Source organism: Pollicipes pollicipes, unplaced genomic scaffold, assembly GCF_011947565.3.
Source record: "Pollicipes pollicipes isolate AB1234 unplaced genomic scaffold, Ppol_2.1 Scaffold_2555;HRSCAF=2994_pilon_pilon_pilon, whole genome shotgun sequence".
Classification (NCBI taxonomy): domain Eukaryota; kingdom Metazoa; phylum Arthropoda; class Thecostraca; order Pollicipedomorpha; family Pollicipedidae; genus Pollicipes; species Pollicipes pollicipes.
Window position 1 is genome coordinate 17980416 of NW_023596136.1, and position 13950 is coordinate 17994365.

The 13950-nt window shown below is 48.7% G+C and overlaps 1 protein-coding gene across 1 annotated transcript in view; it reads right to left on the bottom strand.

The window, feature by feature from the left end:
- The window catches only part of LOC119098654 (uncharacterized), a 122330-nt gene that overhangs the window by 54367 nt on the left and 54013 nt on the right, over positions 1-13950 (bottom strand). Inside the window, exon 3 of the mRNA XM_037221637.1 lies at positions 9298-9503. Within this exon, the coding sequence (XP_037077532.1) occupies positions 9298-9503 (206 nt within the window). The remainder of the gene's footprint in view (positions 1-9297; positions 9504-13950) is intronic.

The following is a 13950-nucleotide window of genomic DNA, read 5'->3' on the forward strand; positions in this document are numbered from 1 at the left end:
CTGTGGCTAAAGAAAGAATAGCCAGTGCTCAAAGGTCTCTAAATGTGAGTTACGTTCCGGAGGCTTGTAGAGACAGCATACTGATACCAACGTATGATCATTTTTCCGGCAATGTAACGTGCGTGCGTGCGTGCGTGCGTGCGTGCGTGCGTGCGTGCGTGCGTGCGTGCGTGCGTGCGTGCGTGCGTGCGTGCGTGCGTGCGTGCGTGCGTGCGTGCGTGCGTGCGTGCGTGCGTGCGTGCGTGCGTGCGTGCGTGCGTGCGTGTGTGTGTGTGTGTGTGTGTGTGTGTGTGTGTGTGTGTGTGTGTGTGTGTGTGTGTGTGTGTGTGTGTGTGTGTGTGTGTGTGTGTGTGTGTGTGTGTGTGTGTGCATGCGTACGTGTGTGTGTGTGGACCTCCTGCAACGAGACGTTTCAGCTCTTTTCGAGTCTGCGACGGTCGGGAGATCCAATGCTTTCCATTTCTTACCTTAAAATCATAATCGACACATATGCATTGGGTGTGAGACAGCTTTACCCACAGCACTTCCTAGACACATTGCATGCAACATGTTCTGGTTTTTACGTTGAGTTCCCCTTGCAGATGCGATGTTCCCAGCACATCAACCCCCCTTTGCACTCTGAACCTCCTACACACTACATCTTTGCTCCATGCTCTGTCCAAGCCAATCGTTCAGCGAGCGCCTTTGTGAGTTAAAGTGGATTGACACAGAATAATTCAACCGGTGCTTTGTCTGTCTCGGTGCCGATAAGTGGTTTGGCGAACAAGTACATAAAGTATTTTCCCGTCTCCCCGACCACGCAATGCAATGCAATGTGCACCATATGTCACGTTTCTTGTTTTACATCCAACCGTCCAATTAAACATCTACGGTATTTGAAGGTCCCCTAACCAAAGCATGTCCCTGATTAATCCACCCACAGACGACGCGGTCTTGCCATAAATCTGTCGGTTCATAACCCGACCGTTCATTAGATTTTTCATTTTGAGTTTGCCGGCTGATCCTTGCACCCATTGACCCAGTTGCCCTGTCCCTTTGATAAGACATCAGGGTCTGGCTGTCAAACACGTCCTGTAAGTAGTCAAACAAGTGTTACTTATTCTGAAGAATTTGTCTAGGCATGTGGTGTACGTATGATAGAAGGGCTGGGTGTTAAGCAAGCAGCGTGATATATGGTGTTCATCGTAATGTATACGAATGTGTATGTTATGTCCGGAAGACAGGAGAGACGGTAGACTCATTCAGCTTGTTTAGCTCGTAGACTCATACTCGTTCAGCCAACCACACACCGACCATCATGACACAAAAAGCATCAGAAGACTTTCCTATAACCATTCTCTTTAAATTATTGGGCTTATTGATGAACGATATGAGATTTGTTGGCTTGGAAAGATTGTGGAGAAAGATGCGGTAAGCCCAGAGAGTAACGGTTGGTTGAAACGCTGGAAACATAGCACCTTAACGGGGTTCAGTATTATCATCAGCATCCAGCGCACAAAATGTGTTTACATGCAGCAGGCCATCCTCCACATAAGTGCACTAGGTGGGGGAAGTCCCACACCCGATGCGCATGCTTCAATAATTATTTGCATAGTAGAATTTGGACAGAACGGTTTGTCCAGGAAAAGAGACATAACTTTTGAACCCACCAGCGCCAGTTGGGGGCTTTTGCAGTTCATCAATTTCAATATCCAAAATAATGTATTATAGGGGAATTAAGATGACCTCCTTAAATCATTACACGCGTGATATTCGTTAATCAAGTTGAATTTTTGATGAATTTTCTGTCACCGACCTTGCTCACAGAGTAAAAAATTTAAATATTTCAAACCATTCATATTTTAACCTCTGGTTTTGTAAGCAAGGTCTGTGACCGAAAATTCATCAAAAATTAAACTTACTTAACGAAAATCACGTACCTAATTATTGCAACGAGGTCATCTTAAGTTCCGTGTCATAATTGCCATGCATTTCACTGCAAAAGCGCTGCAACACCTTAGAATGTTACATAATGCACTGTTTGCTAGTTCCTAACCTTTAAAACCTTCCAAAAATCCGAGTGTACTGCTTAGTACAATAAAATCACGAAAACATCACAGTATATTTTTATAGCAAGGGCCCCAGTGACAGGAGAATACCATGGCAGAGATGACACAATATTAAACCAGGGTGCACAAAATACACATCTTTAAGCAAACATCTCACAAAAAACAATGATAACCATCCAAAATATTCGAAGCTTGACATGACTTATTTATGAGTAGATAAGGAGGTCATGAATATAACCACAGCTGCATACTGCACTTGTGTTCGATACAAAACTATGCCTTATATTCAACATTAATCATTTATTAAATGAAAGGGCAACTGTGTGTTTTTAAGTATCACAGCTTCGCTCACTTGTCCATACAACCCGCAGTCGTTCTAGATCTTGTAGATCTCAAAACGTCACCACCGGCAAAAATGTGCCACGAAGTTATCAACTAGACGAGCTTGCTCGCTGTGCTCCTAGTCAACTTCTGCTGTAAACGCAAAATTGGCACACATATTGTAAACGTATTAAATACGGAGGTGGCATGCGTGAAGAAGCAAATGCTGTCCAGAGGCAGCGCAGTAAGGGGGAGGGCAAATGGGGCAGTTGCCCCCTGCCGGTAGACAGGGGGCAACTCATCAAGGTTATGTTTTTGCCTGCCGCTAATTTTTTTGGAAGGCTCTTTTTCTAAACTAGAGGCATTGTGGCTATACATAGAGCACCAAAGTTCAGATCAAGGGGCCCCTATAACTCAGCTAAGGACGCTCATAGCTCAGCTAGGGAGTAATAAATCGAGCTCAGAAGACCATCTGCTGCATCAAGAGAGTCGTTTTCTAGCTCCTGAGGCCACTTTTAGGAACAAGGTGGCCAATGCTGGTTCCGGTAGGCCCCCTTCTAGTTCTGGCAGGTTACAAACGAGCAAGTCTCTGCTTTGGTTTAGGAGGCACCGTCTATACTCTGGAGGCCCCATTTCTGAAACACGACACCCCTTTAATGCATGGGATGGCCGCGGTTCGGGATTAGGATATGATGTTTTCGAAAAGTGGGGCGTTACTCGCTACGCTGTTTTATGGTAGTAAACTCTGAACAAAGGTTGAACATTGCCGGATGAAGATGTGTTGGTCATTCCAATACAACGTGATGGGCCGATTTTGATTTCCAATCTACGTTTACGGTCATCTACGTTCAAAATTGCTACAAAATTATTCTACCACTAAGCTCTGAACAAAGGCTGATCATTCCAAGATGAACACGGGTTGGCCATTTTAATGCAACTTTATGGCCCCATTTTGATTAGCAAATGACGTTCACCGTCATCTCTGTTCAAGAAGCTCTGTACAGCTCAGGAAAAAACGGGGCAGCCCCTGAGTGCTATCGGCTTAGAAAAAGTTAACTGAGTCATTGAGAAATGAAAAGCCGCAGTAACGCACTCCATGCAACCATTTAGCACCAGGTACTTGCAATTTATTGACTTCAAAACGCGAACAGAATTGCATTTTTGGTGCCTTCTGGCTTCTGTTTCAGTAAAGGAAGATATATAGTAAAATAAAACGAAGAAGATCGTGCTCCTCAGAATCAGGTGGACAGGTGGAATCAGGATCCAGCGATTTTTTTTTGGGGGGGGGGGCCTTCACCAGAACGGGACCCTTTGTGAACCATGTGTCTCAACCCCCACCTTATCAATACTCTGGCTGTGCCATCCCCCTCCCCCCCCCCCCCCAACCAGCAATTTATCAGAGTCTCAGCTGGGTAGATCTTACAGCAGCGCAGCTCGGCCCGTGCCCTGCCAGGACCCAGTCTCTTGTCTCTTGTCTCAGTATCAGTCTCTTGTTCTCAGTATCTCAGTATCTTGAATGAAGCATGGTACTGCCCAGGTAGAACCAAACTTGTGCACAGGTGGGTATGTAGTGCGATTTTTCCGCGAATGCCTTTGCAGAATGTGAGTGAGATCTTGCTGGGCTCGGGCCGGTCTCCCAGAAGTACTCAAATTCTGGCAAAGTGTTTGTCGGGGCCGCACCACCGTTGCATTCACACGACCGGTGGTGTAAACATTGTGGGTACCGTCGTGCGTGTGCGTTGTGCGCAGCTGAGAAACCAAATCAACATGTGTTGACGAGTACAAATACTGACTGCACGCTTGCCAGGACACTCGTTGGCAACATGCGGCAAGATGAGGTGAGTTCAGAAATCATATGTAAACTGCAGATCCAAAACCATCGGGTTTACTTTTCAGTTTCCCTACAAGCTCTCAACTATCACTTATCAGCTTACCTAAATTGTCGAACGGTGAGAAACTGGAATTAAAAGGGCACTAAGGCTGCGAATACCACCCTTTTTTGTTACCCCGTCCAGTTACCCAACCAACGTCATCTTAACGTGTGGTCAGTGTGAGCTGGTGTGCATGATGTTGGCCCAGCGTGAGTCGAGCCTAGTTTTAAACTGTTCAACTGCGGATGACGGCAGCATTGCCGGTGGAAGAGCGTTCCAATCATTTACGACCCAGAAGCTTAGTGAGTTTCGAAGGACGAAGGTCCTGGCTTGGGGACTTCTCAGCTTACATTGGTGTCGTCATGTCACCTTCGGGTCGTGTCTTGTCAAGAACTCGCCCACCGGCAAAGATAGGCTTCTGTGAAACATCTGGAACACTGCAATCATGTTTCCCTTGCGACATCGGTAGTACATCGAAGGCAGTTGGAGGAGTCTGAGCCTCCCAGGATGTGCCCGTGCCTTACTTCTCTAAGACGCGCAGCTGTCATTGAACCCGTTCCAGCCGCTCCTGATCCAGTCTGCCCAACGGACACCAGGTGATGATGGCATGCCCTCGAAAAGTTGCGTCAGGGCGGGAATACAACAGTGGCGGTGTGAAAACGTCAATGTCGGCGAATGACGTTCCCACGGCTGCCAGCATCTGATTGGCCTTAGAAACCCCTCCGCTGTCTTCACGTGGAGCATGAGCCTGCATGAGCACCCACGAAAATTCCAGCGTATTTTTCAGAGGGCACGACTGCGACATCGGCGCCTTTAACGAAAGTACGTCAGTCGCGGATTGTAAGTGATGATGTGCACTACTTTACGCATGGGTGCCCTTAATGAGAGCAACCGTGAGAAGAAAGGCGGCCAGGGCCTTGGAGCACCACAGTTCACCAAGTATTATCCGTGCGGTCAGGGCCTTGGAGCACCACAGTTCACCAAGTATCATCCGTGCGGTCAGGGCCTTGGAGCACCACAGTTCACCAAGTATCATCCGTGCGGCCAGGGCCTTGGAGCACCACAGTTCACCAAGTATCATCCGTGCGGTCAGGGCCTTGGAGCACCACAGGTCACCAAGAGTATCATCCGTGAACATCTGGACCGCGCCTCGCACTGCCGGTAAACCGTTGACAAAATAATGAACCTGATTGGTCCCAGAATCTTTCTTTGAGGAGTACTGCTGGCGACGGCGGTCCAGTCAGACTTCGAGTCATGGACCCGCACTCTCTGCTGCTGGATGGAAGAAAATTTCAACTTTACGATTTTGTTTGCCACCTTAAATGGCTGCCGGGTGTTGCAGTCAATTTATCGCCCAGATTCAAGTGTTATACTTTGAAGATTTCCCAACACTTGCAAACTGGCATAGCATATGACCGAATTGACATGGCAAAGAAAGATAAGATCTTTCCACACTAGCCTCATTAGACAGGGACATAATTTGGTACCAAATATAAAACGCACGAAAACCGGGATGAACAAGAGCAAAATGTATCGTTTGCCGTCAGGTTTATAAAAATATAATGAAAGCGTTATTCTGAAACGGTGCACAAGTTAGATTCGATGTTACCAACAGTGAGCGCCCCGTTGCAACGCTACATTACTGGATGCTATCCACGAGCGGTCCGCGAGCAAAACCAGGTAATGTCCGGCCCCTCGCACGGCCGGGGCTGTCCCTGGGGTGACGTGTCTGGTGACGAGGCGCCAGTCCGGAGTCCCATCAGTCGTGTGTCGCCGGTCGGAGACTGTCCCTGTGGTGGCACTAAATCGGGCTGAGCACCGGTGTCCTCCAGCGGGGCCGGAAGTCAAGCTATGAGGGCGGGCGTTGTGCGTCTCATAGCGTATTCCATGTACCATGGACGCTTCACTTTAAGTTCGAAGGTGCCCGTTTAGCTCCATCGTTCACTTTTGGTGACTACTTTGTGCACTTATTTTAAGGCGCGATGATTTTCAGTTGCCTTTGGCTATGCAGAATCTTATCAGGTACAATCAATGAAACATCCCTGATTCCGAAGACGGCGCCTGCTCCAAGGCATTTAAACTGTTCGTGAAGCAGTTGTGTCTGCCAATGCAGCCATCATTATCTGTTTCGTCTACGGCCGACTGATGACAGGCATGTCCCTCAAAAGGACCAGAGGGGATAATATTATATTATGAATTATAAATCATCTGCATATTTGCATATTGCTTTGCTTGCTACCATTTAACACTCAATAAATTATGCTGACCGGGGTTTTCTTTGTTCATTGTTTTGTGTGGCTGCGATCCAAACTGAAAAATGATCGGACTATTTCCTTCCTTTGTTATGATTCTATGAATGCAATCCTGTCGGTTTTTGGTGGAGCTGATAACCGGTACTTTCTCATTAGGCTAGTCGACAGATATAACTGTTGAGTTGGGTAAACTTTACCCCACCAGTTTATTGTGCAGGACCAGGTGACAGTAAATTGTTTTTTTTTTCAAGGCTTGACGGTTAGCGCAGAAAGACAGCCATGTACCGAGTAGATATCCCTACCACAGGCTGTTGATTTGTAATTTTTCAGTCGCCATTAAGAAGACCCAGCAACTACAATGGCAGCTGTAAACGAAATCGATGCTGCCATGTTTAAATGCCTCCAAGGGTCACGGGACCGAGGAGTGTAGCGCCTGGTCCGTGTGAAGCGACCGCATGGCGCCTCTCCATTGACATCAGATCGTGCTGCAAACACTCTGGCGAGTGGGGTCTCTGCTGCGTCAGGGGAGCTGGCCATCACCGAACTGTAAGGTCTTCAGTACCCTGCTTAACCGCGGACAAAGTTGGATCCGGTGATCCTTTGTTCATTGTGAAAGTTGGATGGCACTGTAAAGCGTGACGTTTACATACCGACTTATTCGCAATACCATAGTTAGGTTGACATTGATTTTTACGTAAAGGTAGGACCTTAGGGATTGAAACCGTATGTCGTATTTAATGGCCCGCGGCAGGCCATGGTTCATGATCTCGTTAATAACCTTACGTTACCTGCTTTCAAAGCTCACGTATGTAAAATTGCCTAAGCCTTTCTAGCCGGAAAATCGTTTAATCGACATAGTTGATAGAATATCTAAACACGCTCCCGGGAGCCGGTAGAATACCGTTTGTTCGAACGGCTGGGGTCAAGTTGGTTTGGAGGTAAAACAAATAATAGAGCTGGAGGCGCCACATCCACAGGGTGTGTTAACCCGTAAATGAATTCACTTCTGTCAATATTCAAGTTTCCTGGGTTATGGTCATTGGGTCAAAAAAGTGAAAAAGTTGAACTCTACGTTGTTGCCTGAAGTGTTTCTAGACCTTTTTATGCAATCACCGTAAGCCTTGATGCCTGTTCTATGCAAAAGATGACTGCCGCTCATCTAAGGTCAATGACTTTTTTATCTTTGAATCAAACTAAGTCATCAAAGTCATGATTACCAAAATTATGCAAGACTACTTTGCATCTGAATAAGCGTCAACGATTGCTCCAGGAAGTATGGTCAAAAAATGAGATGCTGACCTCGGTCAATGTAGGTCAGAATAGTTCAGATGCGGTTCCTGTCATCAACAAACTAAAAATGAGCACCATAAACTACCTCATGCAGCAAGTTCGAGATCAATAAAAAAGACTGGTTATTGTTTTGGTTTGACTTTCATACTTGACCCTAGGTCAAGTCATTTTTTAATTCAGTTGTTATGTTGCCTAAGAAGCTATCTCAGAGATTTGTGGCTTAGCCTAACACTTCGCTGTTGCATCAGATTGGACGATTCCCTAGAAAATGTCTTCCTGAACCCACGTCCTGACTTTGACTTACAGTAGGTCAGCAATCTCACAATGTAGATCAAAATGTTTGGTACCAAACGATCCATTATTCAGTTGTCTACAGCTGTACACAATTTGGCGCAGCTAAGCCGCGTTGTTCGGAAATCACTCCGGAAAAACCTTCGGGGAGGGGTCAAATTGACCACTACCCAAGCGCGTGTTAGAACATGCACTCGGCAACCTCGAAAAGGAAATGTTATATTCGCTCAGATAAGATGCTTTGAAGTCTTAACGGCAGTTTAGTACGACTTCTGAGTGTGGAGTGGGATGAGGGTGAGATAGGGAGGGATGCTGAGCTCCGGCATTTCTCCTACAGTAAATCATTCACGCTTTCATCCGTGTTTGGATGTGGGATCTCGGATAGCTGCTTGATGTTGATGTTAAGAAGCAGTGTCTGCATGCATTTGGAACATTTTCTATATTCACGTGTCTTAACTTTTAAGATTGCTGTCGATACTCATTGAACCTAAGTTAACACTGCAGCATGGTTGAATCAGAAGCCCTGCCTTGGCTCCTAGTGTAATGAATGTTGATATTCGCAGCTATCACTCATACCATAACTCTCACTGCATAACATCTCTCACAACATCTCATAGCATCTCATAGCAAGAGCTCTGAACTCATTATGACTTATAAGGTAACGGATTCATGAGCTACGCGCCTGCAATGGGTTTCTTCTCTCATCCGGTACTTACCACGCCTTTACGGAATGTTTGAGACGTGCTGTTCATTCGTAGGGAAAAATTACTCATACTATCCTCGTTAATGGTGTTCAACTACAAACAGCGTTTCCAACGCTCGCTTTGTCGGGCCGTCATCAGGCGCTCGATGGTTTTGAGGAGGGCCTAGGAATGTTTGGCATATGATCATTCTATTTGAGCAGCTTGATTAAATTGTATTCGGAGCTAACACCAATTCTCACGTGCCCCCCCCCCCCCCCTCATCCTCCTCCCCTTCTCAAAACCCCGCATGCTTTACGTCGCGTTTGCCAGGGGTTGATTGGTAAATAAGCTACAGTCGGTTCAGGTCTGCGCGGAGCATATGCCTCCGTCTACGTGCCGCCAATGCGCTGGCCTTAATTTGATTTTCTGCAGTTACCAGATGGATGTTGTCCCTATTTATGGCATCATATATCACTTTTGACAGCCGCCGCAGTGATGCAATCGCCCTCTGAACAGTACGTCTGCATCAACACCGCCTCACATTGACGACGAATCCTTTGGAGGCGAACGTGGCGATCGGCTCGGGGGCGTCCGGCTTGTATCGATAGAACTCCACCTGGTCCTTGTACCACTTGACTGCGTAGATAGGCCGGCCGGCAGCGTCATAGTCGCAGCGCAGGTGGCCCGAGTGGCCCCGCACGATGTACGACGGCGCCGTGACGTCATTCAGCACCAATGTCACGCCGGCTGGAAGCAGGATAAACGCCATCACACATTGTTTTCGTCGGTTTCGCTGCAACATTGGAGGCAAAGCATCTGCACCGTACGTGCAGGCTGCACAAAATGATACACTCTGTCAGGGCGGGTTTCCACACCGGACCTCGAGCATTTCGTTATGTTACAAACAGAGCGAGATACGCCACTCCGGCGGCCGCGTGTTAAGGCACGCTAGCCACCCCGGCGGCCGCGTGTTAAGGCACGCTAGCCACTCCGGCGGCCGGGTGTTAAGGCACGCTAGCCACCCCGGCGGCCGGGTGTTAAGGCACGCTAGCCACCCCGGCGGCCGCGTGTTAAGGCACGCTAGCCACCCCGGCGGCCACGTGTTAAGGCACGCTAGCCACTCCGGCGGCCGCGTGTTAAGGCACGCTAGCCACCCCGGCGGCCGCGTGTTAAGGCACGCTAGCCACTCCGGCGGTCGGGTGTTAAGGCACGCTAGCCACTCCGGCGGCCGGGTGTTAAGGCACGCTAGCCACCCCGGCGGCCGGGTGTTAAGGCACGCTAGCCACCCCGGCGGTCGCGTGTTAAGGCACGCTAGCCACTCCGGCGGCCGCGTGTTAAGGCACGCTAGCCACCCCGGCGGCCGCGTGTTAAGGCACGATAGCCACCCCGGCGGCCGGGTGTTAAGGCACGCTAGCCACTCCGGCGGCCGGGTGTTAAGGCACGCTAGCCACCCCGGCGGCCGCGTGTTAAGACACGCTAGCCACTCCGGTGGCCGGGCGTTAAGGCACGCTAGCCAGTCCGACGGCCAGGTGTTGAGGCACGCTAGCCACTCCGGCGGCCGGGTGTTGAGGCACGCCACTCCGGCGGCCGAATGTTCTCGATAATCCGGTGGTCCTCGATTAGCGCCGCAGCCGGCACGCCGCGGTGCCAGCGAGCCAAACTGTATGGGGGGCAAGGAGGCCGGGCCGTCGGTGGTCGTCACCCGGCACCGCTGGCGCTGGCGCTGGCGCAGAGCCCGACAGACTGGCCTGTGTTGGTACCGCATGTTTCACCGGCACCCGCACCGAGCGCTAGCACAATCCAGCCCTGTTACCGTCTGTCCGCATATGACAGGTGTCTGTCATGACTGGCAGTTCACCGTGTACTTATTATCTTCGCTATCTCATAACCAGTCACCCCGTCTCCGCATCGTCCCGCCCCCGTCCTTCATGCTTATCTCCCGTTATACAATTTCACTTACTCTTCACCGCCCTCCTTTCTTTAATTCTTTCGATAGGATTAAAATAGTATTCAGCCCGTCTGCACCTTCTTATAGTTCCATGCCAGGTTGTAACTTTTGTGAACATCTGACATACACACTGCAGGCCAAATAAAAGTCAAAACTTGTCGCAGTGCCCGTAGTCGCGCCCCCATCTGCAGCACCCACCTCCGAGGCTCGGAAATCCCCTACTCACTCTTGCTCCGCGATCTCTCTCGCGCTGTCGCAGACAGGCGTTGATCCATCACACTACAATAGTGCGTCTTATCTGCTGACTTGCACCGCCACCGACGGAAAGGAGCTCATCACAGAAGCACATCTCATCACACCCAACGGCTGTAACCTTTCCTCGCCCCGTAAACGTTCCGACAGGCGGCTGCCAAACCCGTCAGCAGAGCCAGCCCCCAGACGCGCAGGGCCGCGGGAGCCCAACTCAGCCCGAAACCAGTCTGGAGGGGTGTCTGAAAGGTATCGGTCAATGTGTTCCTGCCGGCAGATCGTGCACCGCCGCACCTAGAGTCGCAACAGTGGCACCAAGCAGAGCGTGCAGGCAGACGGCGGCGCCCCAAAACGTGCATGTTGTCACCATTTTCAGGGAAGAGCGGACAAAAATGGCCTCGCAGAACGTGCCTGGCAGTGACCAGCGCCGCCCAGTCGGCTTGCAGTCATCGCATACAGAGACCACCGGAGACAGTGACGCCCGTGCGCCGTGCCGTCGCGGGATGCGGACCACGTGCATGTCTCGTCCCAGTCGCCCGCTGAGCGCCCGACCGCTGTCGGACGTCATCAGCGGCCACGGTGGCCGACAGGCGTAGAACACGGAAGCTATAGTCGAGTACAGACGTGCCCCGATAGGCAGTGGGTGCGAGCGTCTGCCGTTGCGAAGGTCATCCCTATTTTCAAAGGCAGCCGGCTGCCGTTAGGTGACCGGGCAAAGACGCAAAAGCCAAGAATTCAAAGGATTTAGGACAACATGTGAAAGAGCCATATGGCAAAAATTCAAAAGAGATGAAAGTCAACTGGCAAGATGTCAAAAAATTAACAGTCAAGCGGGAAGAGAGCTAAATAAGCAAATGATCAAATTGGACGAAAGTCAAAGGGGAAGATGCCAAGTGCATGAATGTGCATGAATGTGTGCGTGACTGAAAATATTAAGAATGTGTATGAGTGTGCATGAGATGTACATGGATAAAAATATTAAGTCAAAACCATCAAAACAAGAGGAATAAATAATCAAAATAACCGAGTTCAAACATAACAAGTCAAATAAGCCGTAAGTCAAAAGGACAAAGGACAGGGAAGTCAAAGTTTAAAAGAGCCAATGACATACAAGCCCAGAAAATGCAAGGAAACTGCGGAGTCAGCTAAACAAACCGTTAAGATGGTTCAAAATAAATCAGGTTCCGGGATCCCACGTCCTTAGCCCGGCCAAGAAGCCTCGTTGTCCCATTTGCTTGCAAGCTTGGACTTCTGTTTGTTCTGGGCGTCTGTCTGTTCAGCAACAAATAATAAACAAACTACGTTTATGTAAGAAAGAAATATTTCAACCAGCCTGTTTGTATTCAACGGGGACTCTCAGGATCATCTATATCCTTTCATCAGTCTTGGTCAGACAATTGTATTTATGACGACAGATCCAGATACGCTTTGAGGAAAACCTAAAACTCCACATGCAATCTGACGTATGCATACCTCCGAGGAACCGAAAGAAGAACAGATGACCGGTTTTACATTTCAGTCACATATAAATAATACAAACCGATCACAAAGGGCACATGTAATACACTCACAACTTCGATACGATTTTAATACATGTCTGCTGAATGTTACTATGCCATATGACAACTAACTCTCGCCGCGCGCGTCTCTTAAGCACGTACATAGTTTGTTCATATTCTTGAATCGGTTTAACAGCAACGCGTGCGGCATATCGCAGCACTAAAACAAAATAAAGCTCAAGTGTACAAATCACCTGACCCGAATCCAGCATCGCACCCAGTATGACATACTGCCCCAAGTGCACTTTTCTTTTTCCTGCCCCAGTCCCATCATTTCAAAATTCGATATCCGCTAGTTACCGATATCCCCGGTTTTGCATTTAGAACTTTGTCACTGATCGTCCTAGAATCAAAAATGACCTTAATTTTGTCCAACCTGGCTGATAATCTAAAAAGTAGTGCAACTGTATCTCAAGCAGCTTGCTTGGCTCCAGTGGACTGGGCGAACACAATGGCACCTGGGCTCAGAGGTAAGGGGACTGGCACGCAATCCGTGCGAACCAAGCGAGCTGATTGGAATATTATCTTTTTTACGTTTATGATGTCCCAGCTCGGTAATATTTTCAAACACGTCAAACCACGTTTAACAAAACTAATCTTAAAAAATTAAAACCTCATTGCGATCTCATCAAAACGTTTTCACTGCCCACCATGATTCCGCAAAATGGGGTTCGGTTTGCCTGCCCAGACCCTATAGCGCCATTAAAGAGGCGAGCTCAAACTTCTCGCAAACTCGAGAACCACGCTAAGTAGTTATCAAAGCATATAGCTGGATAGGCATCATGCGATGACAATGGATCCTGCGTCAGGACATCTAACATCGCGCAGAGGGCCCACCCGACTTATATCGAGCACACCTGTACGCCCTGCGCGCAGTCACAAGGGCGCTAATTGGCTGGATCCCACTGGCTGAGCGAGACGGGGGGCTTATCCCCAGCCCCTTCCCCCGCCTTCGTGGACATGTAGCTGATGAAGAACTCTTAGTACATTTGTAAGCTGTATTGAAATCCATGGCCTCTGGCCAGGACTTGTTTGTTTTGACTGATGGCCTATTCCATTTTCCCATTTGACTCCCATTTCTGTTCACTTCATGCCAAGATATTTTTTCTGGCTTTGACTTGCATCCTTTTTACTTTTCCCTTTTTCACGTATCCGTGTGACTTCTATCACTTTTGTCTTTTGCCGGCATCACTTTCTGTAGTTGAGGTCTATTCTGTTTAATTTTGCCATGTAGCGTTTTGTCCTTCTGGATCTCTTGACATTTTCAATTTTACACTACCGTTTTATTGCTTTTGACTTTCGTCATACGAATAGTTGTCGTTTGACTACCTTGTAGCTTGTTGTTCTGGAAACCCTCATTAGGTGGTGTCATGCAGAGGCGTCACTTGTATTAAGTGGGTGAGGGGAGGGGGCAACGGGGCGATCCTGGTGCCTACTT